General features: G+C 49.2%; 1 protein-coding gene across 14 annotated transcripts in view; it reads left to right on the top strand.

The window, feature by feature from the left end:
- Nucleotides 1-25,458, top strand: part of TRERF1 (transcriptional regulating factor 1) — a 211,844-nt gene that overhangs the window by 151,725 nt on the left and 34,661 nt on the right. For 10 of the 14 annotated variants that reach the window (XM_040473501.1, XM_040473499.1, XM_040473503.1 and 7 more), the window contains 4 exons: nucleotides 19,831-21,528; nucleotides 22,990-23,036; nucleotides 23,894-24,044; nucleotides 25,103-25,402. In XM_040473501.1, the coding sequence (XP_040329435.1) occupies nucleotides 20,089-21,528; nucleotides 22,990-23,036; nucleotides 23,894-24,044; nucleotides 25,103-25,402 (1,938 nt within the window). In that variant the 5' untranslated portion in view covers nucleotides 19,831-20,088. The remainder of the gene's footprint in view (nucleotides 1-19,830; nucleotides 21,529-22,989; nucleotides 23,037-23,893; nucleotides 24,045-25,102; nucleotides 25,403-25,458) is intronic. The other 4 variants (XM_040473510.1, XM_040473509.1, XM_040473512.1 and 1 more) reach the window with 2 other exon arrangements.

Raw genomic sequence — 25,458 nt, 5'->3', positions numbered from 1 at the left:
AAAAAAAAAAATTTCCGGATAGCTGGAGCTTATCCCTTTCGGACTCGAAATAGGTTTTTTTGGTCTAAAGTTCATCAGCTTCTTTTCCAGCGCTTCCAAGTTCATGGCCATGTGCTGGAGGGTTGAAGGTTGCTAAGTGCTGGTGGCCAGATTCCCAGGGCACGTCTGTACTGTGGTAAAACTGGCTTTGACCCTCGGGAAGTCAAAGAGAAAGCTGGACGGCTCCAACTAGGGAAGTAGCTTCATGCTAATCAGATCTGTGATGGGGAGCCAGGGACACTGCAGAAGATCACGGGAAGCCTCATCCTTGGGCGTCAGAGGGCTGGAGGCCCAGACCTTTGTCACTAATTGTGTGACCTGGGGCAGATTATCCCCTCCATATTAATCCCCTCGTCTTTTAAATAGGGAAAACACTTCTAACCTCACAGGTTTGTTGTGAGGACAAAACAAAATTGAGGACGAAAATACATGTCTGTGCTTTGTTCACTGCTTTCCAGAATGCACACCCTCCTGTGAACTCCTTGATGTCCCTGTCACAGACTCCACATTGGAGCCCAGATGATCTGTGGCTGTGGACCAGGGGACCCGTCTGCTCTGAGCTCTACAGATGCCTGCAAACACGCCCCATGGTCATCAGGCCAGGCCACTCTGTATCTCAGCATTGACCTCATCCCAGGGCTGTCAAAGAAATGGAACCACGAGCTTCTTATTTTATTTGGAGGGGGGAAAAAAAACAAGGAAAAGAGAAAAATTGATTTTCTTTAACCTGTAGCTTTTTTTCCTTTCTACCCTCCTTGCTGTGAGTGGAATTGCCACTTCATTTTTTTTTTTAATTTAAAAAAATGATGTTCTGGGTGATGGAGCATAATATTTAGACATGTTGAACTGACAGCTGATGGGTGTGTTATTAATACACTATCACCACAAATCATGTTGCAAGGGTTGGTGGGGAGGAGATTTGTGTATAAATGTGTGTGTGAGCTCACACGCTTGGATGATTTAACATAACTCGGGGGGGGGGGGTCCAGTGACCCTTATCAAAAGCAGCTCTTGGGAAGGTTAGCCGTGGGACATGGTCTACTCTTCAGAGAAGGATTCCTTTGTGAATTGAGGGGGTCTTCTCTGTTATCCTGTAGGAACAGAAGTTCTCCCCTTCACCCCTCCCTGTCTCCCTCTCTCATGTCCTTAGTGCCCATGGGTACCACATATTATGCTGGTCCCTGAAGACAGAGTTGATGAGGCACCCCTTAGGGGCGCCTGGGTGACTCAGTTGGCTAAGCGTCCAACTTCCGCTCAGGCACGATTTCACGGTTTGCCAGTTCAAGCCCCGCTCTGCGCTCTCGCAGAACCCACAGACCTCCCAGCCTGGGAGCCGTCGGTCCGGCTGCCTCAGTGGCAGCTTCTGTTGTAGGTCTCAAAACAAAACTCTCACAGTACTCCCCGTCTTCACAGGTGCAAACCTGACATCTGGGCGCCATCCTGACACCTCCCCCCTCCGGCCCCCCTGTACCCATCCATCACTAAGTTCTGTCACGTTCACCCCCAAATACCCCTCTGTCACTACTCACATCCGAGACGCCTGGCCTGGACCACCATAGAACTAGGTCCCCCATGTATCCCCACTCACCCATCTCCAGTCCACATCTGCTCCACAGATCCACAAACTGTGGTCCGTGGGCCAAATCCGCCGCTGCCTGATTTTGTATGGCCCATGAGCTCAAAATGCTTTATACACATGAACACTTGATGATATGGGAACACTGGCTTTGAACCCCAATTAAGCAAAATGTTATCCCTCCAAAAAATCTTTCCGTTCTCCCCATTAACAGATCTATATTACAAAAAAAAAAAAGTACTCCATTATTAGTATGTTTTCAGCTTCCTTGAAAAATTTGTAGAAATTTATATATCCTTTATTACATAGGTGTCTACATCATAGCCTTGGTTTTGCCATCTGGCTGCAACACCAAGAATATCTTCTATCTGGCCCTTTACTTTGAAAAACTCTGTTGACTTCTGGTCTACACTGTGTTCTTTTCTTTTTTTAAAAAAAATTTTTTTTTCAACATTTATTTATTTTTGGGACAGAGAGAGACAGAGCATGAACGGGGGAGGGGCAGAGAGAGAGGGAGACACAGAATCGGAAACAGGCTCCAGGCTCTGAGCCATCAGCCCAGAGCCCGACGCGGGGCTCGAACTCACGGACCGCGAGATCGTGACTTGGCTGAAGTCGGACGCTTAACCGACTGCGCCACCCAGGCGCCCCTACACTGTGTTCTTTTCAAGATGGAAATCTGGTGAGTCACACATACTTGGACGACACACACAGACACACACTGCTCAAACTACTTTTATGGTTCCCCATTACTTTTAGGATAAAGATAAAACTCCTTACCCTCAAGAACCTTGGGTGGTCTGGCCCTTGCCCCGCTTCCGGTTTTATCACCATGACCCTTGATCCCGCATTTCAGCCACTCTGGCCCTTTTGTTGTTGTTGTTCCTTCTGTCTACCGTGTTCCCACCTGCCACAGGACCTTTGCCCATACTGCTCTTGACTGTATGGAACGTGGCCGTTCACATCATTTCCACACCCTTCTCATCTTTCAGATTGCAGCCTCACTGTGACTTCCTCAGAGGATCCTTCCCAGACCTCTCTGCTGAGGTCACGGCTCATTATTATAGCCATCCATCACATCCATCACAGTCACAGAGTTACATTTTTCTGTGTCTGACACTGCCTCTCCAGACTGCAGGCCCCATGAGAGCTGACACCAAGTTGTGTTAGCCACCCCCCATTCTGTATAGTATATAGTAGGCACTCAATAAATTTTTTGTTATAATGCATGGCTGAGAGTCAGGGGAAGTTTTCATAAAAGATGTTAAGTCTGAGCAGGAACTTGTAGTCTGAGAAGGTGGAAGATGAGAGAAAGTGATTTCAGGCAGAGGGACCAGTATTCTGGAAGCTCAGAGTAGCTCCATAGGTCTGGTGCTCAGGATGCGTATGAGTGAATGGATGGGCAAATCGTTGCACAGGTAGGTGAGGCCAAATTGTGAGGGCCCCGTGTGCCAGGCTGAGCTGTTGGGAATCTTCTCCTGTTGACCAGGAGGACGCTGGAGGTTTCAGGCAGAGGGGTGGCGTGGACAGGACTCCTGGGGGGAAAGTGGGCTGGAGGGAGCGAGGCCAGCCATGACTTGGCAGGGGAGTGACAGGAGAAGATGGTCAGGCAAGGCCATGGAAGAGAGGCCGACAGGAATTGATAACCTATTGGAAGTAAGGGGATACTGGGCTCTTGGGGGTCCCAGGTTTCTGATTCAGGCCCCTCTGGTACTTAAGACGAGTGAAAAGAGTTGGGGCAAGGGTAGAGGGGTGAAAGTTCATGTGGGGCCCAGGAAGCAGAGGGAGTAAATGCCTCCAATCTCCATTTTCTCTGCAAAACAGAGAGTCAACTGCTGAGACAAAGGCCTTTTGGGTTCAGGTCATGGATTTTGGCGCTTTGCCCCTGTTGCCAGTGGTGGGGGGGGGGGGGTGCCACCTCTCCCCCATAAGGGGATTCTCCTCAGCAAGAAGCAGCAGGGGGCGCTCAGACTGAGGATTTATGTCCCAAATAGCTTCTCTGCGGGTTAGTAGGGCACTTCAGGAGATCTTATAGACCTGCCTTTCCTCTACCTTCAAACGTGATGGCTACATGTCCTCTGTCAGAAATCCTACCTTGAAGGCCTTTGAAAAAGGCATCTGGCTTCCAGAAACTGTTCCCCTACCTCACCCCTCTGAGCGCCACGAGGACCAGCCCTCTGCCCCCAGAGAGTCTGTCTGACCCGTGGACAGAGCTGACATGTAAAATGCACAAAGAATAATGTACAAAGGTGTGGTTCAGCGACATACTGCATTTTTGTGGTTCACAAGGCACATTCACACACAGGTGATGCACTCTACAACGACCTTCACCTAATGATCGGCACCTGCCCTTCTCCCCGCCGCCCCCCCAGACCACCCACACAGCCCCTTCCCTCACAGGTGTGGTTGGGGCCACACGGGCACCTGCTTCCAACAGTTGTACTCAGTTCCATAACCGCATAGATGAAATGTGACGTGAGCTGATGACCTCTGAAAGCCAAAAAGAAATAGAAATGCGGTTTCTGTGAAAAGGCAAGTGAACGCTTTAGGAAGAATTTATAAAAGCAAGCCACCCAAAGAAAACCCCTGCCTAGGTGTGTGCACGACAACTGCTGGAGACCCGTGCTAGGTGGAGAAAGAAAACGCGTCTGTTAGAGGAGTCTGCGCTGTGGCTCCTTGACTGGCGTCCTCAGTTTTCAGCTCCTTTTTACAGACACGGGACTAGAAAATGACAGGTTATGCACGCATCCTGGGGTGATTTATGCAGAAAAGACAAATGCAGAGCTCTCGTCCACAAATCCACACCCAAAGGCCTGGACCCCACCTCAAAAGATTAGTAAGATATTTGTGTTTGAAGCTAACATAAAATTTTAAGGGGCACCTGGGTGGCTCAGTCGGTTGAGTGTCTGACTTCAGCTCAGGTCATGATCTCACACTCCGTGGGTTCGAGCCCCGCATCAGGCTCTGTGCTGACAGCTCAGAGCCTGGAGCCCGCCTCAGATTCTGTGTCTCCCCCTTTCTCTGCCCCTCCCCTGCTCTGTCTCTCTCTGTCTCAAAAATAAATAAAAACATTAAATAATTTTTTTTAAAAAACCATAAAATGTTCAGGCATGAATGTAGGGCTTGTAAGTGTCCGTGCAGGTTTTTCAGTGTTTTATTGTCTGTTTTTGAAGAGGTAATAGCTTCCCATGGTTTAGTAATTGAGAGAAATATAAAAAGTTATAAAATGAAGTCTCCTTCCCACTCTCCTCCCATTCAGCCCGGACACAACCCCTCCCGTCCCTACCCCACCCCAAGTACAACTCTTACCGGTTTCTTGGATCCTTCCGGATTGTCTTGATGCCCAACAACCAACCGTGAATATAAGTCGGGCCTCATGATTCACAGATTCCATGTTTGCAAAGTCTCCTACTCTCTCAAATTTATTTGCAACCCCCAAGTCCATACTCGCGGCGCTTTCGAAGTCATTGGCGGACGTGCACAGAGCAGTGGAACATTTGATTTGCCCCACACGCGTCCCCAGCTGAGGTTGACCTGCGTGGTGCATTGCCTTCCTGTTTCGGCTCTTGTGCTGCAAACAGGTGTCCTTTTCCCAGTCTGTTTGGTGCCACGTTTTTCACATTCTTGTGCTTCCTGTTGATTTCACTGTTTAAAATGGCCCTCAGGCGTGGTACCGGTGTGCTGTCCAGTGCTCCAAAGTGCAAGGAGGTTGCGTGTGGCTTATGGGGAAAATACTTGTGAGATAAGCTTTATTTAAATAAGAATGAAAGTGCTGCCGGCTGTGAGTTCGTTGTTTATGAATCAGTAATATATATATTAAATAAGGTAGCTTTGAACGGAAACACACATAAAACAAGGCTGTGATCAGAGGCTCACGGGAACCTAACCTCATATTCTGGAAGCAGTGGTACACTGTTCGTGACTTCGCAGGACATATTACTGCTAATAATGAGGATCAACTGTTTACATATATATATGTATATTCCTTTTTCTAAAATTTTTTTAGTGTGTATTTCTGAGAGAGAGAGTGTGAGCGGGGGAGGGGCAGAGAGAGAGAGAGAGAGGGAGACACAGAATCTGAAGTAGGCTCCAGGTTCCGAAAGCCCGACACAGAGCTCGAACTCACGAACCGCGAGATCGTGACCTGGGCTGAAGTCACTTAACCGAGTGAGCCACCCAGGCGCCCCTATATGTATATTCTATTTTAACTTTGGAAAGCTTTCCATATCAGTTCACAGAGAGTTTCGTTGCTCTTTTTAACAGCTGCATAGTATTCCATTGTGTGGTTATTCCTTAATTATCTTTAATCAGTCCCTTAGTGATTGGCATTTGAGATGATGTCGATCTTTGGCTATTCAATACAGTGCCACAGTGTGTATGCTTGTGTCTAGGTTGTTTGGATGTGTCTGTCTGTTGTCTGTAACCAGCTTACTAGAAGGGGAATTCTGAACTCCTGGGTGTATATCCTGAAGAGAGTCTCGGAGAGATTCATAGGGGGCACATCTGAGAATGCTGTCACAGGGTGTCAGTGGGAGATGGGTAGGGTAGTGAAGTGTGATGGGTGCAGCTTCCCACCTGGGGGGGGTTGCGTGAGGGGCGTGTAAAGGACTTGGCACTGTGCGTGGCCCGAGGTCAGCATCACATGCGTGTTAGCTGTTATCTTTCTTTACCATTCTTCTTTATCTTTATCATTCTTCCTTCCCATCTGCCCGGTAGCGTTAGTCCAGCTCACCCGCATGGCGTTGGGTGTCTGTCCTGCTGCCCTCCCATCAGCACCTCCCCTCAGTCGTCCTCCACCCGGGGCTGGAGGACACCTGGGCACTGTTGGGGACAATCTTATGCTGGCATCCGAGGCTTAACCCTGGGCTTCACCAGCTTCCTGGAAAGAGGAGTGTCTCCTTCACCTCCTGGTCCTTAGCCAGGCACACAGCACTCATGTTTGACAAACTTGTTTGCCGAATTCTGTGAACACTGAGTGGATCTGCTTTGGGCCCAACACTGGTCATGGAACAGTGGAGAAGGGAGGGCGAGACATAAAAATAGAGGTATTAAGACACAATTCCGCGCCTTTAGAACTTAAATTCTGGCATTGGTTGGAAAATAGAATATCTGAGGTGACTCCCTGATGGAGTGATATTTCCAACAAGCAGAAGGATGCATGTCTGGGCCTGTAAATCCTCCCTCTGCGGTTCTCACTCTCCCCGAGGCCCCCAGCCTTTAGGGGCTCTATTTCCACCCTCTGATTTCAGCCACAGGGGCCCCTGCGGGATGCCTCATGGCAGCCCCCTGGTCTTAGAGCAGCAAAGGGAAGTTGTCTGGGCAAGAATTTGAGACAGAGAGATAATGGCGGCCAATGACCAACTGGATATGGGACTTGGGCAAGTCCAGACAGGTTTTGGGGCTTCTCGGGGATATAAAGGATTACCAGAGGAGAGAGCAAATTCAGAAAAGGTAAGATACCCTCCTGATTCCCTGAGGCCTCTCAGTAGCCGTTTGGGTAGATGGAAACCAACCCTTGTGGCTTTCCACATCATCCACATTCCCACTGTTGACTGTGGGAATCTCGGGTGAGGGGGTTGTCGGGCATGTTCACTTCCAGCTTTATAATATTTGAATCCTTAGAAGCATCTGTAAATTAAAGCACACAGGTTTTCTTTTCTTTTTTTTTTTTAATTTTGTTTTGTGTATTTATTTGTTTTGAGAGAGAGACAGTACGCGTGGGGGAGGGGCAGAGAGAGAGAATCCCAAGCAGGCTCCGTGCTGCCATCGTAGAACCAGATTTGGGGCCCAAACTCGTGAACCATGAAGATCGTGACCTGAGCCGAAACCAAGAGTCAGGCGCTTAACCGGCTGAGCCACCCAGGCGCTCCTAAATCATAGTTTTTCTTCATCGTGGTATGCTGTGATTTGGAACGAAGGCCCTCCTGACAAAACTGGTCTCCACAGCTCTATCAGCTTGTCCCTTGCAGGATGTTCACCCCTGTGGTCTATTTACTATTTGCTTCCCTGCACTCAGGAGCTTCCTGAGGGCTCTGGGACAAGGAGCCCCTGTCATCTGATTGAGCAGGGCAACCTCCCTCAGCACAACAAAGAACAAAGGAGACATCTTGGGGCAGCAAGGCCACCGAGTCACATCTTGGTCAGGGAGCTACAGGGTGACAGGACGTTTGAGGTGGGCTCTGAGGCCCTGTGTCTGGCTTCACTGAGCAAACACCTACATGGTGCCAGGCGTGAGGCACAGGCTGGGTCCCAGGGCTGAGCAAGATGGGATTCCAGCTGCCCTCAGATCTGGAAAGGTGGGGGCGTGCGCCATGATGATGGGCCTGAATCCAATCCACGGGGGCCTGGCGGAGGGAGCCACTCAGGAAGTGCCTCTGGGAAGGCCTCCAGCCCCTGACACAGAGGTCCCTCTAGCTTGTCCCACAATTCCCCCCAAAGTCTTAGAACTCCGAGCCAGAAAGGGCCGTGCGGATGCTTGATTTAGCCCCCTTTTCTTCCAAGTGAAGAGCCTAGGGGCCATGGCATTGCCATGTTGCTGTGTTGCTGCTGCTATTTACAGAATGCCCAAACGTGGCACTGACGTCATAACCCATGGAACCTCCTGGAGACCAACAGACACCCCACGCACAAAGAACACTGAGGCGCAATTATTTTACATACAAGGGAGCATCACTTACTTTGTTTCCCAGTGAGCTGTAAGCTGTGTTCCACAAAGAAGTGTGTTTTCCCCAAGACCCCGACCCCATCTTTAAGACCTTGGATATCCGGGGACATTTGTTTCTTATATTCTGATGTCTTTGAAGACCTCAGACCAAAGCCAAGCCAGTCGCTCCATTTGGGAGCTGAACCCCTGTCCAACTGCGGCTCAGGTCACAATCTCATGATTCATGGGATTGAGCCCTGCATCAGGCTCTGTGCTGACAGCTCAGAGCCCAGAGACTCCCTCGGATTCTGTGTCTTCCTCTCTCTCTGCTCCTCCCCCACTCGTGCTCTGTCTCTCCCTCTCTCAAAAATAAACAAACATTAAAAAATTTAAAAATGGTAATAATAATTCACCCTGAGGTCGGAGGCAAGGTTAAAGGAGTCAGATCTACCCCCTAGATCTACCTACCTTCCAGCCCGTCTTCATCCCCTACACTCCCTACGGCTTCGTCAGAGCAGCTGGAGGGGAATCTTCCATTCTCCCAGCCCTGCCCTGCCCTACCCTACCCTGCCCTGCCCTGGACAGCTTCAGGGATGAGGATCCTTTCTTTGGCTGTAGTCCCAAGTGTTGATTCACAAAAGCGGTGTCCTCGGTCCTCGGGGGCAGGAGTGGTGGATCCTCCCTGTGGCCCCAGGCCCGGACCCCTCCAGATGGACACCCTACAGAGATACGCACCCCTGTCCCCAACAGCAAGAGTCTGCCCACTGTGCCTCATGGGCCCTGGTGGGAATGACCTCGCCCCTGCCCCCTTTGAGGTCCTCCTTTGCCTCCTCCTTGTGAAATTCCTTGGAGTCTTTAGGAAGCCCCGCCCCTGCCCCCTCCCCGCCCCAGACTGTGAGCTTAAAGTGCAGGTTTTCAGGTTTTGATCTCGCCTTAGCAGAGTCCTGGTGCAGGAGGTCCTTGGTGTGAGGTTGTCTGAAAGAACATAAAGGGCGGGCAGTGGCCATGGAGTCCCCAGTCCGCTCAGCTGTAGGCCTCTTGAGGCCAACGGCAATGACCTGGTCAAGTCTCCTGGCACAGGTAGGTCTTCAGTATGGTTGCTGGTGGATTCTGAAACTCTCCTAACAACTCCTTCTTAGGAGAACCTTGTAATTATGGAGTAGCCGGTGTTTGGGTCACTCAGCGACTGACGTGGGGATTGTTCAGGTGATTCCCCTGCCCCACCCTCTCTGCAGACCTCTTGGCTGCGTCATCTGTCAACCTCCCCGTCACCAGGAGGGACCAGCTGTAGTTGGGAGGAGCCTTCCTGGAGGATCAGGCAACCCGAGTGGACCTCGTCCCTGGCATACCCCACCCAGAGCCTATTGTATCTCTCCCTTAAGATCTAAGGTGCCCTAAGTGTGGGGTCATTAAGTTTCCTACGCTGCCTCCATGTGTCAGCTTCTCCCTGGGATGTAACTGACTTTATCTGTACTCATGTGAGGAATGTGGATCTCACTGGGTGCGAATAAGCAAGCCTTACTCTGGTCTCCCAGAGCAGCTACGTCCGGTGGTGCTGGGAGTCAGGAAGGGCTGGGCCACGTCAGTTCACATCAGCTGCCTCCTCCTCTCTTCACTTCTCTGTCCCAGAGGACGTAGACACCAGTGGTATCCAAGCTGGGTGCATTTGCCCCTGAACCGTTGTCAGTTTCACACCTTGAATGCTAATTAGATGCCGAACAGTTAGCAGCCTCTGCAAGTTGATAAAAGGTGAGGCAGGGATTTTACGGATCTTGTTTAGGCTTCCTCTAGAAAAACTTGGCTTAGTAGTAGTTCTGGATATATAAAAACATGGCCAAGGTCCAGGAAGGGCAAATGACTTGTCCACTTTCACACAGAGAGTCAGTGGAACCAAAGCCCAGGTCTCCTTTTGGCTCCTCCTTTGCCCCTCTATCTAACTGCACCATATCATGTGGGGCTCCTGGCTGGCTCAGGCAGTAGAGCATGTGACTCTTGATCTTGGGGTTGTGAGTTCGAGCCCCACACTGGGTGTAGAGATTACTTAAAAAAATAAAAGTAAAATCTTTAACTGTACCATATCATAGAGTCAATGCCCATATCCCTAATATCTCTACCCAGGCCTAGCCATTTGTGGAGGAGGGTGGTTTGAAAAACTATATACAGGAATATATCAACAAGGCATGCTCTGACCATAGCCGCCTCCTCCAGGAAGCCATCCTAGATTACTTTGGTCCCTTATCTCCCCACATCCTCAGCATCCACATCCTCCATGCCAGCTGGGGTTGGACAGAAGGGGCCTGTGGCAGTCACCATCAGGGGAAGACAGTGTTAATTTCCTGGTTGAGAACTACTGCTAGCCCAGAGGAGAGAGCAGTCACGGTGAGGACCAGAAACCCGCACACCAGAAAGTGAAATGTCTCCAGTCACCATTTCCTGATGGTGAGCTGTCCGCAAGAAGCAAAATCCAGACTCCATTTTGCAGGTTCCCAGGCTGTGAGTCAGGTTTCTTCCTCGTTCCTGGGCTTATTAGAGTGACAGTTGATGCCACAAGATGAGTCTGAAAGAAGGAGGAATAAGTGTCCCTTGGAGCCCAAAGGAAGTCTTGGAAGTCCTCCCACAGTGGAGAGTCAGCAGAGACCCAGGGCAAGGAGCAGCGGGCCACCAAGGAACAAGAGCAGGCCAGTCACTCTGAGAGGGGGGACGTTTCAGTGCTAATCACTGTCGTTGGCAGAACTCGTCCGTGGTAATTGGGTTATAGGATTATAAAATACCCACCGGCTTTATTCAGAAGACTAATTAGAAAGTATTTAGAACAACAACATTGCCGTAACGGAGACCATGAACCATGGGCCCACGTCTTGGAGAGCTGCCCTTGGCCTCTGCCTCCTTGGGGAGCTGGGGAGAGAGCTGGATTGAGGAGAATCCCAGGAGAATCCAAATGGAGCTCCTTTGACAGACCTGAGGGGAAGGGCTTGCCTAAAACCCAAGCCAAGTCATTTGGGGAATTGTGTATACAGTCTCTGAATGATGACCCAGTGTCGGAAGAAGGAAAATCTTTTTGGTTTTTCTTCCTCCAGCAAGCGGTGGTGGTCTGGCGGGAGCAGGGTGTTACCCCTGCTGAATTATAAGCAAACAAGTCCCACTGGGTCCTCGGCCAAAGTCAACTTCCTCCCTCTCTCTCTTTCTGGTTCAAAGGGTAGTCCTTTTGGACACATATCCTCCTTGAAGATTGTGTTCTGTCTCCTGGTGCCCTGGGGGTATAGAGGGAGTGGGGTGGGTGGGGGGGAGACTTTGATGCACCAGAATAAGAGTCGGCAAACTTTGGCTGGGGCCAAAACCAGCCCACACCTAGCCTTGTACCACCTGTGAGCTAAGGGTTTTTACATTTTTTACACGGTTGAAGAAAAATCAGAAGAAAAAACAGTAATATTTCCTGATACGTGAAAATTCTGCCCCGATTCTAATTTCCGTGTCCATAAACCAAGTTGTATTCGAATACAGCCACGCCCATTCATGGATATATGATTTTGTGGCTGCTTTCACGCTGCAGCCTGAAAATATTTACTAGCTGGCCCTGTGCAGAAAAACTCCTGTGCTGAGAAGTCTGCGTAGAGCCTTATAATCTACCGTATTCCATGAATCGGGCGCTTTACAGAGCACTCGGCCTGAAACAGAAAATAATAGGTTCTGTCCCTGGGTCCATGTCAGGGGTGAAGTGTGTTACGTCTCATTTGCTTGGCTCAGCTTTTCAGTTCGCTGAGCGTTGATGGAGCATTTGCTGTGTGCCAGTCACTGGGACACACAAGATGGGTAGAATGCTGTCCCTACCTTGGAAATGAATGGACAGCCAGTGGGCAGATGGGCATGGATGCAGGCCGTGTGGCTGTAATGCTTCCGGGGGAACAGAGAGGGCACCTCAGTTTCCGAGTGAGCATTTTTTTCTTGATTCCACTCTAGAATCCCCGAGCCTGGCTCTAAGGAAAGAACTGATCACAGAAATGTGAAAGTAGTAATTCTGTTTCATTGGTTCGTGCATGAAAAAGCTCCTGGTGCCAGTTATCCAATAGGAAGTGTTTTACATACTGAGCAAGACATTATTAGAAAAATTATTAAGACTTGACTCCTGAGTTGGTATTATGACAATTCTAGGAGATTGACTAATCCACCAAGAAGAACAGTTTCTAGGTGGTAAATGGTATATTTAAAATACCCTTTGATGGGGCGCCTGGGTGGCTCGGTCGGTTAAGCGGCCGACTTTGGCTCAGGTCATGATCTCGCAGTCCGTGAGTTCGAGCCCCGTGTCGGGCTCTGTGCTAACAGCTCAGAGCCTAGAGCCTGCCTCGGATTCTGTGTCTCCCTCTATCTCTGCCCCTCCCCTGTTCATGCTCTGTCTCTCTCTGTCTCAAAAATAAATGAACGCTAAAAAAAAATTTTTTTTAAATAAAATAAAATACCCTTTGACAGGATGCCGAACTGTGGCATGCTACCGTCTTTGCAGAAGGCATGGAATGGAGGTGGGAGTGTGTACAAGCATTCTTGTGTGAGCATAAAATGTTTCTAGAATACACAGGAATCTGATTGTCCCAAGAGGACTGGGTTGCTCGGTATCTGGGGACAAGGATAGGAGGAGGACTTTTCATGTATACCCTTTTTAAAAATTTTGCTCTAACTTTTCACTTTATTTTCAAGCATTTATTTACTTGGGGTAGTTTTCACTCTTTTGTATACTGTTACACTTCTTGAATTTTGAACCCCTTAAATATAGTTCCTATTTTAAAATATATATATAAATTTGGGGGCCCTGGGTGACTCAGTCGGTTAAGCATCTGACTTCAACTCAGGTCATGATCTCACGGTTCATGAGTTCAAGCCCCACATTGGGCTCTCTGCTGTCAGCACGGATCCCACTTCAGATCCTCTGTCCCCCTTTCTCTCTGCCCCTCTCCTGCTCATGTTCTCTCTCTCTCTCTCTCTCTCTCTCTCTCTCTCTCTCTCTCTCAAAAATAAACATTTAAAAAAATAAATAAAATATATATAAATTCAATGTAAAATAAATAGCACGTAGGCACGTAGTTTTGCTATTACCTCCTTAGGTCTTCTTAGGGAAGTCATTTTCTTCTCTCTTCCATTCCATGTATGATTCTTAAATGCCTGCCGCTGTGAACCAGACACTATTCTGGGCCCGGTAGTAGTTACGTCTGTGGGCCTCAACTTCTCCATCTGTAATGTGGGCAGACTAGATGACCTTTACAGTGGTCTTCAACTTGAGAGGGCATCAGACTCAACAGGAGGGCCCGTTGAAACACAGACTGCTCCCCCCCCCAACCCCCCGCCAACCAAGTTTCTGATTCAGTGGTCTGGGTGGGGGCCAAGAATTAGCATTCATAACAAGTGCCCGTGTGATGCTTATACAGCTGACCCAGGAATCACAATTTGGGAGCCCACCTCTAACTTTGCAGGGCTCTATACTTGTAAATAAACTACCTTTCCAGTTTTGAAAATTTGAGGGAATTAAGGAATAGAATCCTGTAGCTCAGAACACAAAGCAGACACATCAACAGAAGTAAAATTATCTAGCTTCCACCCACGGGGGCACGGTGGAGGGACATGAAATCAGGTCATGGTCAGAATCTGGTGAGTTTCGATAAGTAATTCTTCCTGTGGGAGGTAACGTGGTGCAAAGAAAGCCTTTTGAGGAGGCTTTAGTGGTGAGGTTTAAGCTAGGCAGGGCGTTGTGTTATCACCAGGCCTAATGCCCACAGGATAACACTGCTAAAGGTCATTTTAAAGCCCCCACAGTTTATCCCTACCTTACAAATTCAGTCTGATCATTGGTGAGTTCCTGACATGGGCACCTGCACCTGACTTCGTGCTTTTGTGCACACCATTCCCTTGGCTGGAGTACCTTCCTGGTCCTCTCGTCTCTGCATAAACCTTATTTGTCCATCAAGACCCAGGTGACTCTTACTGTCCTCCATAAGAACTTAACACACACTCAGCCTACACTGAGTGTCTTTTTCTGCCAGCACCAATTCAGTGGGACACTTGATCATTGTCGGGTTTTTTTTTTTTTTATTCATTCATTCGACAAATATTACCTCTCCTTCAGCAAATCCTTATTGGAGAGCCTACAGTATGCTGGACATTATGGTCGGTTTGGGGAGACATGGTTCCTGCCCTTATAAAGAAAGATCCAGTAATCAAATAATGACACTGGTGGAAGTATAATTACAGGCTGAGAAGAGTGGTTTGAAAGAAAGGAATGTGGTTTTATGAAAATGTATGAGAAATGACCCTGATATTGGCTTGTGGTTGGGGTCAGGCTAGACTTCCTTAGGAAATGTAGTCTAAGCTGCGATCTGAAGGATGCTCAGGACATGACTGGATGAAGAGGTTGGGGAAAAGAACAGCTCTCCAAATTAGGGGATTGGGGGGACACCAGCATATGCAAAGACCCTGTGGTGGAAGGCAGCATGGCAGCTTCAAGAAACTGAGAGAAGAGGGGTGGGGGAGAGGGGGAAATGGGTGGTGGGCATTGAGGAGGGCATTTGTTGGGGTGAACACTGGGTGTTGTATGTAAGCGATAAACCACGAGAATCTACCCCCAAAACCAAGAGCACACTTTACACACTGTATGTTAGCCAATTTGACAATAAATTATATTTTAAAAAATAAATAAATAATAGGAAATTTACAATTAGAAAAAAAAAAAAAAAGAAACCGAGAGAAGACCAGAATGGCTTGGAGTGGTGGGATGGGAAGGGGGTAAATAACAAAGAGAAGAGAGATACACCGCCAGATTGGGAGAAACTGCAGAGCCCGATTGGCCTTGTTCATGATTTTGATTTTTAACCTAAGAGCACTAGGATGCCATCAAAGGATTTTGAACAGTTATGGGATCAGAGTTATGTTTGAAACGCTCATTCTGCTGCTGCTGTCTGGAGCATGGGCAAGACTCAAGGCAGAGAGACCAGTAGGAAGGCTGTTGGGATAGTCTGGAAGACAGATGAGGTGTCTTGGATTAAGGTGATGGTAGGGGAACCAGAGAAAAATGGATACAGTTAAGAGAATATTAGGTAAACTGATAGGTCATGATGGTGATGGGCTAAGGGAGAGGGGGGAGTCAAGGGCAAGAGTTTGGAGGAGCATCCATTTGGGGGAACATGATGTTGACTTGGCATTTGAACATGCAAGTAGAATTTGGGGCAGGCAGTGGGGCTGGGGGTAGTGATTGGGAGTCAGCAAGGTATAGTGGTGAGTGAAGATGTCAAGGGAGAGAGCTTGCTTGAGAAAAGGGGAGGGTGTCTCCCCAGACTGGGTCATAAACCCCTGAAGGAGGGTCACTTCCTATTGGCAACACAGGGGATGTTTCTCTCATTTCTCCCTCTGTTCTGCTCACCATCTTAATTATGTCTCGCCTGGATGCAGTGAGAGCCTACTAATCCATGACTTCTCAAATTTTAATGTGCACACGAATCACTCGAGGGTCTTCATAAAATGCAGATCCTGATTCGGTAGATGTAGGCTGAAGCCTGAGACTGAATGTCTCATAAGCTTCCAGGTGATACGGACCACATTTTGAATGAAGGGAGCTGGTCTCCCTGCTTTAGAAGTTCAGCGCCGTCGCACCCAACATCCTTGTGCCTCTCCTTGGAAGCCTTGGGCAGCCATTCCTGGCCACATCAGGATCTACTCCAGCTGTCTTGGGCCAACCATGGTTTCCTCCCACTGCTTCCCTTCATCCACCCTTCATTCTACCAAACCAAATCCCTCACTCTGAATTTATCCATCTCTCATCGTTCAGAACGGGACAGAGACCAACTCAGTCTAGCACCTGGTCGGAGGGGGAAACTGACATGGTCTTCCAACCTTTCTGCTTAAAATCCTTCATAAAAGGATGTGGTAGCCATTTGCAACAACATGGATGGAACTAGAGGGTATTATGCTAAGCGAAATTAGCCAGTCAGAGAAAGACAAATATCATACGACTTCACTCATATGAAGAATTTAAGATACAAAACAGATGAACATAAAGGAAGGGAAGCAAAAGTAATATAAAAACAAGGAGGGGGACAAAACATAAGAGAGTCTTAAACACAGAGAACAAACAGGGTTGCTGGAGGGGTTGTGGGTGAGGGGATGGGCTAACATGGGCAATGGGTATTAAGGAGGGCGCTTGTTGGGATGAGCACTGGGTATTAGACATAGGGGATGAATCACTGGAATCTACTCCTGAAATCATTATTGCAGTATCTGCTAACTAACTTGGATGTAAACTAAAAAATAAATAAGTAAATTTTTAAAGAATATGGTAAATGTAAATAAACCCCTCACACATTTCAGGCTTACATCTACATTTTTTCATCATACAATTGCAGAAGATACAATTTCCAGTATGTTGCAAACATTGATTATTTTTAAGTAAAACTACTACGTCACTGTTTTAAATTTATCCAGTGGAATCTAAACACCATAGGAATTTGCTACCCACCAGCATCCATTTTAAAAATGCATGAGCGGGGTGCCTGGGTGGCTTAGTCGGTTAAGCGTCCGACTTCAGCTCAGGTCACGATCTCGCGGTCCGTGAGTTCGAGCCCCGCGTCAGGCTCTGGGCTGATGGCTCGGAGCCTGGAGCCTGCTTCCAATTCTGTGTCTCCCTCTCTCTCTGCCCCTCCCCTGTTCATGCTCTGTGTCTCTCTCTCAAAAATAAATAAACATTTAAAAAAATAAAAAAAAAAATGCATGAGCATGCTCTTCACTAATAGTGTTCCTTCTTGAAGGAAAATTTCTTCTTGAAATTTTATTTGTTTTACTTCCCCCGTGGCATTTTATCCTAATGGAATATATCTAATATATTTTTATGCTTAAAACTCTTTTGCTTGTTTCCCTATCATATTTCTCTGTACCAATTGTATATGAAATTAAAACTTTTTTTAATTTCCTGAAATCGTCAAGCGCGACGTATTAAAGTTTTCTTCTGGTTTGAGTTATTGTTAACAGCTATCAATAGGACACAAATGATCAAAACGACATCAACGTATTGCTAACTCAGATAAGTAATGAACAAGCATAAGTAAAATGATACTAAGAATGGTAACACTGGATGACTTTTTAGAATACTTCTTTTTTTTTTTTTTATTGACTTACAGCAAACACACCTGTGTGTGAGCAGATCGGCGCACACAGCTTGAGTTGTCAGTGTGTGCATGCTCATAACAGCTATCACTTGGTCCAGAAATGAAATACGGCTGGCACTGGGTTATTTCTCTGGTTTGTTTCCATATCCATGGAAGAATATTATATATTGTAGGAGACAGGGGCTAGCTTGATTACATCTCCGTTTTTCCTTCATATAGATGTAAGCCCTGAAAACCCTCATTCACATGAACTGACAGAAATGGAAGTTTTGTTCTAAAGCAGGATCACTCAGTTCTTGATCTGCTTCTGAATTATATGCCAGAAATCACCTAGTGATCTATCGCAAACAATTAGATTTTAATTACTTCTATTAGGCCTTCCTAACAACAACAGCAACAGAAGAATTGGAAACCGTCCAGCTTCCAATAAATGATTCACTACTCATTTTAGAGTGGTTATTTTTTTTTTCCTTAGCTTTCTAGGTGTCCTTTTGCGTGGGGTGGGGGTGGTTACTGGGGCGATAATAAACCCAGTTAAGGTTTGGGGTGAGGTAAGAAGTTTGTCCTTCTTTTGTAGAGGAAGAGGACTGTTGTGAGAGTGCAGGTATAAAGGTCATCTCGTACCTTCGTCACCGATCAGTTCTAGAAAACAGCTTCTGTGGAAGTTCAAGGATCTAGGAATTGAGTTTTCTCTTAAAACTTTGAGGGGTGTCTGACTGGCTCAGTCCGTTGAGCGTCCTACTCTTGATTTCAGCTTAGGTCATGATCCCAGGGTCGTGGGATCAAGACCTATGCCATGGAGCCTGCTTAAGATACTCTCTCTATCGGGGTGCCTGGGGGGCTCAGTCAGTTAAGGGTCTGACTTTGGCTCAGGTCATGATCTCACAGTTCGTGAGTTCAAGCCCTTCATCAGGCTCTGTGCTGACAGCTCGGAGCCTGGAACCTGTTTCAGATTCTGTGTCTCCTTCTCTCTCTGTTCCTCCCCTGCTTGTGCTCTGTCTCTCTCTCTCTCTCTCTCTCTCTCTCTCTCTCTCTCTCTCTCTCTCCCCCCCCCGCCCCTCCCCCACTGGCACACACACTCACTCTCAAAAGTTAAAAAACAAACAAACTTTGATTGTGGTGTAGTGCTTGAAGGTCTTCGTGTATTACCAGGGGTTTACATATTCCAGCTAGAAGTCCCCTAAAACATTTTTTTAAAAAGGGCAGGGGGGCACCTGAGTGGCTCAGTCAGTTAAGCATCTGATTTCAGCTCAGGTCATGACTTCACAGGTCATGAGTTCGAGCCCCACATCGAGCTCTGCTGTCAGTCTGTCAGCGTAGAGCCCACTACGGATCCTCTGCCCTTCCCCCCCGTTTGTGCTCTCCCCAAAATAATTATTTTGAAAAAAAGAAAAAGAGAAGTCCCCTATAGAACCTGTGAGACTCACACCGGACTAGACCAGTCTCTCCAAATTCCCTAGTTCATGTTCCTAAGACTTGTCCCACTGTGGTTTTTTCGTGCCAGGTCATCACTGCGCATACATGTTTCCCTGAGCAGGAACCTCAGAAAGTGGGGAACTGTGTTGAGCTAACAGGCAGACTAGCATGTGCAGTACTCCTCCTTGGAAATTTATCCAGTTCTGTTTCGTATCCAGCATAAGCTTTCTAGTCTATGTTCCCATATCTGTTATTATTTTTTAATTTTTTTAAATGTTTATTTTTGAGAGAGAGACAGAGTGCGAGCAGGGCGCGGGGCAGAGAGAAAGAGAGAGACAGAATCCGAAGCAGGCTCCAGGCTCCGAGCTGTCAGCACAGAGCCTGACGCGGGGCTCGAACTCGTGAACTGGGAGATCATGACCTGAGCTGAAGTCAGACGCTTAACCAACTGAGCCACCCAGGCGCCTCCCCCCCATATCTATTATTTTTACCTTTTTATTACATGCATCTCTTTTCTCCTTGTATCATACTTATTCATGTGACCTATCATCACCTTTTCTAACCATAAGCGTCTCAAGAGCTGGCCCACGTCCTAATCATTTCTTGACATTGTGCCTTACGCATAGTAGGTGTCCAGTAAGTGTCTGCTGGGCGGAGAAGTTGATAAATGAAGTGTCCTAAACTTCTTCCTATCCCCTGCAGGTCCTAGGATAGTGCTGGGCTTTCAACAGCCGAGTCCCAGAAGAATGGATGAATTAATCAGTGAGCAAAACAATGAATTAACAGATCAATAAACTAATGAGCCATTGAGCAATGGCTTGAAAGGAAGAGAGTTCATGTCTCACATGGGGGTCCAGATCTGCAGAATTAGTGTAAAGGGTGTGCAGTGTATGAAACAGGCTATTTCTAATCAAGTCTCCTGTTTTGTATTTAATTCTGTAACTGGTCGTGGTAGATGTAATTGCTCGCGCAGAGCATCCAGGTAAATCCTGTCCTGTGCTTTGCATCTTGTCTTGCAGGTGTGAGCGTCATCTCTTCGCCACGGTGGTGTTTGGTCCATACCTCAGCCCGGGTGAGGATGTAAAACCCCCCGCTCTGCACATGAGTGGTACAGGCCAACAGGAACATCTGGCTGCAGCCACGTCCACAGACATGTCAGCCGTGGAATAGTGTGGACGCCTCCTCTCAGCTTCTCAGGGTTTCAGTCCTTTTGGGTTTGTCTCATTGACCTTTTTTTATGGTTTTGTGGCTGGACGTTCACGACCAAGGCAGGCGCCATGGGGGATCAGCAACTATACAAGACCAATCACGTGGCCCACAGTGGTGAGAACCTTTTCTACCAACAGCCACCACTTGGCATCCACGGCGGGCTGAACCACAACTATGGGAATACAGTCGCCGGGGCTGGAATGGATGCCCCTCAGGCATCGCCCATCTCCCCCCACTTTCCTCAAGATACTCGGGATGGTCTAGGCTTGCCTGTTGGTTCCAAAAACCTTGGCCAAGTAGATACCTCGAGGCAGGGAGGGTGGGGAAGTCATACAGGACCCGGAAACCACGTCCAGCTCCGTGGCGGCCTGACCAACTCAAACATGATGTGGGGGACACCGGCCCAGGCTGAGGCCACCGATGGCTACCAATATACCTACTCCCAGGCCAGCGAGATCCGGACCCAGAAACTCACCAGCGGTGTCCTGCACAAGCTAGACTCCTTCACCCAGGTGTTCGCCAACCAGAACCTGCGAATTCAGGTCAACAATATGGCCCAGGTGCTGCACACCCAGTCGGCAGTGATGGACGGAGCCCCTGACAGTGCCCTCCGCCAGTTGCTGGCCCAGAAACCCGTGGAGCCCCCAGTACCGGCTATTTCTTCTCGCTACCAGCAGGTGCCCCAGCAGGCTCACCCTGGTTTCGCTGGCGGGCTGTCCAAATCAACTCTCCAGGTAGGGCCGCACCCTAGCCAAGGGCATCTGTATTATGACTACCAGCAGCCACTGGCGCAGATGCCAGTGCAAGGCGGACAGCCACTGCAGGCCCCACAGATGCTGTCCCAGCACGTGCCACAGATGCAACAGCACCAGTATTACCCGCAGCCGCAACAGCAGCAAGCCGGGCAGCAGCAGATGGCCATGCAAGAAATGCAGCAGCAGCAGCAGCAGCAACAGCAGCAGCAGATTCGCCCAGCACAGCCTCAGCAGCCGCAGCAGCAGCTGCAGCTACAGCAGCGGCAGGGTTCCATGCAGATACCTCAGTATTACCCATCCCAGCCCGTGATGCAGCACTTGCAAGAGCAGCAGCAGCAGCAGCAGATGCACCTACAGCCCCCTTCTTATCACAGGGACCCCCACCCGTACGCCCCAGAGCAGGCGCACGCCGTCCAGCTGATTCAGCTGGGCTCCATGCCCCAGTACTACTACCAGGAGCCCCAGCAGCCCTACAGCCACCCCCTCTGCCCACAGAGCCACCTGCCCCAGCACCAGCAGCGCGAGGACGGTCAGCCCAAGACTTACCCAAGCGACAGGCAGGCCCCGGCCATGCTGAGCTCCCACGGGGACCTGGGGCCTCCTGAGGCAGGAATGGGAGACCCGGCCAGCTCGGACCTGAACCGGCTCAGCAGTGCCCTCCCTCATCGGCCACTCCTGTCCCCCGGCGGGATCCACCTCAACAACATGGGGCCTCAGCACCAGCAGCTGTCTCCCAGTGCCCTGTGGCCCCAGGTATTCCCATGGGGGGAGTTTCTCTTGGTATCTCGGGGTGCTGCAGGGCCAGCCAGGGCTGAGTGTGTGCGGAAACCCGTCCTCTCTGCCGCCCCTCCAGTGCCTTTTGTTCTTTTTTTATTACCCCACGAACGTTAACCTACGTGTGCCAGGTGAGATCCGGGCCAGGCATGTGGAATACAAAATCAATTTCAACTCAGTCCTTGTGACAGAGGTGGCCAAAATACCACGGGAGGTCCCGGATGATGTATGTAGCAGTCAAGGCCTGAGTCAAGGGTCCAGGGATAATCCAGCAGGGGTGTCTGGCCCCCTTCGATCTGAATCCTCAGGGAATTCCTTGTGAAATTGTTTCCCCTTTGGGAAGGAGACCACGTTATGACAGCATTGCTCAAAGTATATTGCTCTGAAGAGAACTACCATAGAACGTTTAATAGATATGGCTGGGGGGATGGGTTCTCCAGATGAATAAATGTGGCGGCCGGGGGGGGGGGGGTTCTTAAAGTGAGTCAAGTTGTAGTGCTGAGGGGCTTCTCAGAGCCTCTAACAGGCCCATGTGCGCTGTGAATCTCCCAGAGGGAATACCTCCTGTAGCTTCAGAGATGAAAATCTTAGCCGCCCTCAGAATCCAGGCAGTTAAACTGAGTAAGCAAAATGACTGGTCAGGAGACCATCAGGGATGGCGCCAGCTGTGCTGGCCTGGAGGACAAATGCCCCATCTCTTGGCATTCTTATTCAGGACTTTTCAAATCGGTCTAGCCAAACAAAAACTGTCTGCAGGCCTGTGGGCCGCTGTCACTAACCTTTGATAGTTTCCCAAATGGATTTGCCGCAAAACGGCCCCCTGTGTGCTGGGCACTACTCATGCCTTGGTATGTTCCAGGTGCTACACCCATGTGACAACAGGTTCACGGGAGAAGGGAGCCTTGAATGGGACCAGGATAGGTGGAGAGAGGGCTCTGATGGAGGTTGGAGGCTGGAGATGAACTTCCCTTGACCCTGTCTTGTTTGGCACTCAGGCCCAGTGGTAACTGAGAGCCTTTCTGAATATAGGAATAAGGCGACATGGCCAAAGCTGACCTGACCAGCAGGCGGCCTCCCGGCATGCTGCTGTGTCATCCAGCTCTCTGTTCCATGTCTGTCTTGGGAATGGAGCCTGTCTGTGCACAGAGTGGTGGACAGGGAGAACAGGAAGGAACAAGGTGGGGGACAGTCCTGGTGGGCTGGTGGCTGGTGGCGGCTCCCGGAATGGGCATGGTCCTGCGTTGGGGGGCTGGGGGAAGCAAGGGAAAGAAGTGTCAGGTGCACCCAGCATCCGGACATGAACTGCCGGCCCCTGTGAGCTCAGGAAGCATTCTAGAAGCGCAGACCCTGGGGGTCCCTCAGCTCAAAGACTCCTTCCATCAAAAACACACTTTTTTCTCTTTCTTTTTTCTTCCGGTGTCGTGCATGGCTCAAAATTAGATGCATCTACCTGATGGCAGAGCCCAGCCAGGGTCCCCCGAGTCAAGGTAGGATTGATGCAGCGAGGCATGTGGGCATTTGGGGAGACTGGGAGGTTTTCCGGGATTGTCTCTCGAGATTCATTTTCCAAGTCAATTACTCAAAGAGGTTTGTAGGAATAATAATAGCAACTGTTGTGTTTGAGCACTTACCATGTGCTAGGCACTCTGTATTTTGTGTGATAAAGCCACTCAGTGAGGGTAGGTAGGATTACCATGTGCCTAGCGCATAGTAAGCACTCCGCCATTGTTAGCTTTATTACTATGACTTTACAGAAGAGAAAACAGGCTCAGAGAGCTTAGAGTTGTACGGCAAGTAAGTGGCAATGCTGGGATGGACTCAAAAGGCCATGTTCTGTCCACTGTTCATTCGGTCAGTATTTAGTGAGTACCTACCATGTGCTGGGCATAGAGCTAAGCTTTGAGAACGCAGCAGTGAATAGTACAGACTTGCTCCCCTCATCATGGGCATGGTAAATACTGTGCCAGAACCTGAGAAACTGCTAAGTCTGGAGCCTGAACCAGAGGACTTAGACACGTGTCTCTAAGGGAAGGCTTCTGGAATAGGCGGCCCAAGCTGACCCTAGAAAGGTGATTGGTCAGAGGAGGAAAAAACCCAGCACTCGACGGCCTAGAACGAAGCAGGTTTTGTTCAACTCTTGCACGGTTTTGAGCAAGCCCTTTCCCACTCTTGAGCCTCAGTTTTCCTTCTGTAAATTTGGCTTAGTTTGGGACAGTACACGTGGGGCCCTGGGAGCACTAGATAAATGAAATGGGTTCATTGTGGGGTGTGAGGTCTTGCGATAAGTCGTTCTTCCTCTTTCTCAACGTGTGTGTCCTCTTCGTTTGGCCCTACCCTTGAGCAGTGGCCAACCAAAAGGAGTGTTTGGGGAGCAGTTTGATGCCAAGAACAAATTGACGTGCTCCATCTGCCTGAAGGAATTCAAGAGCCTGCCTGCCCTGAATGGCCACATGCGGTCCCACGGGGGAATGAGAGCCTCCCCCAGCCTCAAACAGGTTAGCAGGAGCCAGCCCCCCAGCCCTTCCCAGGCCATGTGCTGCTTGCTTTGCTTTGCTGCTGTCAGACAGAGAGTGATGTGAACCCCACGCGGGTACCTGGGGAGGCACAGTCCTTCCCTGACGGGAGTGCTTAAGCTTTGACGCTAGGAGCCGGCCAGGTCAAACAGACCCCGCTTGCACCAGTTCCATGAACAAGGGTCAAAATCAGAGGGACTAGAAGTCTTTTTTAGGAGATCCCAGTCTCCCCACCTCCTAGAAAAGACAGCAAAAGAAAACATGTAGATTTTTAACTTCTGCTGCTTGAGGCACCCGAGACCAGCGTTCTCTTGGGCCTTCCAAATTAGTAGCCAATGGCCCCGGGAAAGCTAACGTGACCTTCAGGCTCTCAGCCAGCATTTTCTATTCATTAGTGCACACTAGCGTTAGGCTGTAGCAATGGAAGGTCTTTAAATACGCTCAGGAGTATCCAGGGAGGATATCCATGTGGTGAACTATCCGTGCGGTTTTAGAGTTAGATTAAAATCCAACGAAGAATTTCTTAAATTCTTTGGATATTATTGATCTGAATTTAAGTCTATGGGATTAACTCTCTGTTCTCCAAAATTTTGGCTCACCCAGGTCACTTCCATTGCCTGACCATACCAGATAAAAGAGCTTTGTCTTCCATTTGCCAGATGAGTAAACTGAGGCCCATAGAATTAAAAGGTCCTACACAAGAGCTTATGTGTTCTGTTTTGTGCCTGATCACCAGTCCATATTCTTTTCTTTAAAAGCGGTGACAACAGATGTTTAATATCTGTTTTAATTATGCGAGTGATAACAGTCTAGATTTTTTAAATGTAGAAAATAGAATTGCATGGCCTTGTCCACTGCCAACTGGCATCACTTGAGCAAGGGACTCAGGGCCTTGCATCCTGAGTGCACCACCCTGCAGTGGTTCTCTGTCACCCACGCATGATGTACTAAAACATTTCGAAAAAGGCAAAGTGCATCCCCCCCACCCCCTTGGGAAGGCTGCTCTCAGCCCAGGATCAAAGCCTTTATTGTCTGTGTAGGAGGAAGGAGAGAAGGCCCTGCCGCCTCAGCCCCAGCCGCCACTGCCTCCGCCTCCGCCGCCACCGCAGCTCCCTCCCGAGGCAGAAAGCCTCACGCCTATGGTCATGCCCGTGTCTGTCCCTGTCAAGCTTCTCCCGCCCAAGCCAGGCTCTCAGGGCTTCGCCAACAGCATCGTTGCCGCCCCCTCCACCAGAGACAAGCCAGCCAGCTCGATGTCGGACGACGAGATGCCCGTGCTCGTGAGGATGACCCTTTCTCCCCCACACTCACCCCAAGGGGCTGCCCCCCACCCGCCTGCTGTGAGTTGCTGCCCTGCCCCGCCCGTCTGGGGTGGGAACATCCCTTTGCTTTCCTG

Source organism: Herpailurus yagouaroundi, unplaced genomic scaffold (genome assembly GCF_014898765.1).
Source record: "Herpailurus yagouaroundi ecotype Mexico unplaced genomic scaffold, PumYag 139, whole genome shotgun sequence".
In the NCBI taxonomy this organism is placed as follows: Eukaryota; Metazoa; Chordata; class Mammalia; order Carnivora; family Felidae; genus Herpailurus; species Herpailurus yagouaroundi.
Note: the sequence above shows the minus strand (reverse complement) of the source record. Positions and strands in the feature narration are given on the sequence as shown.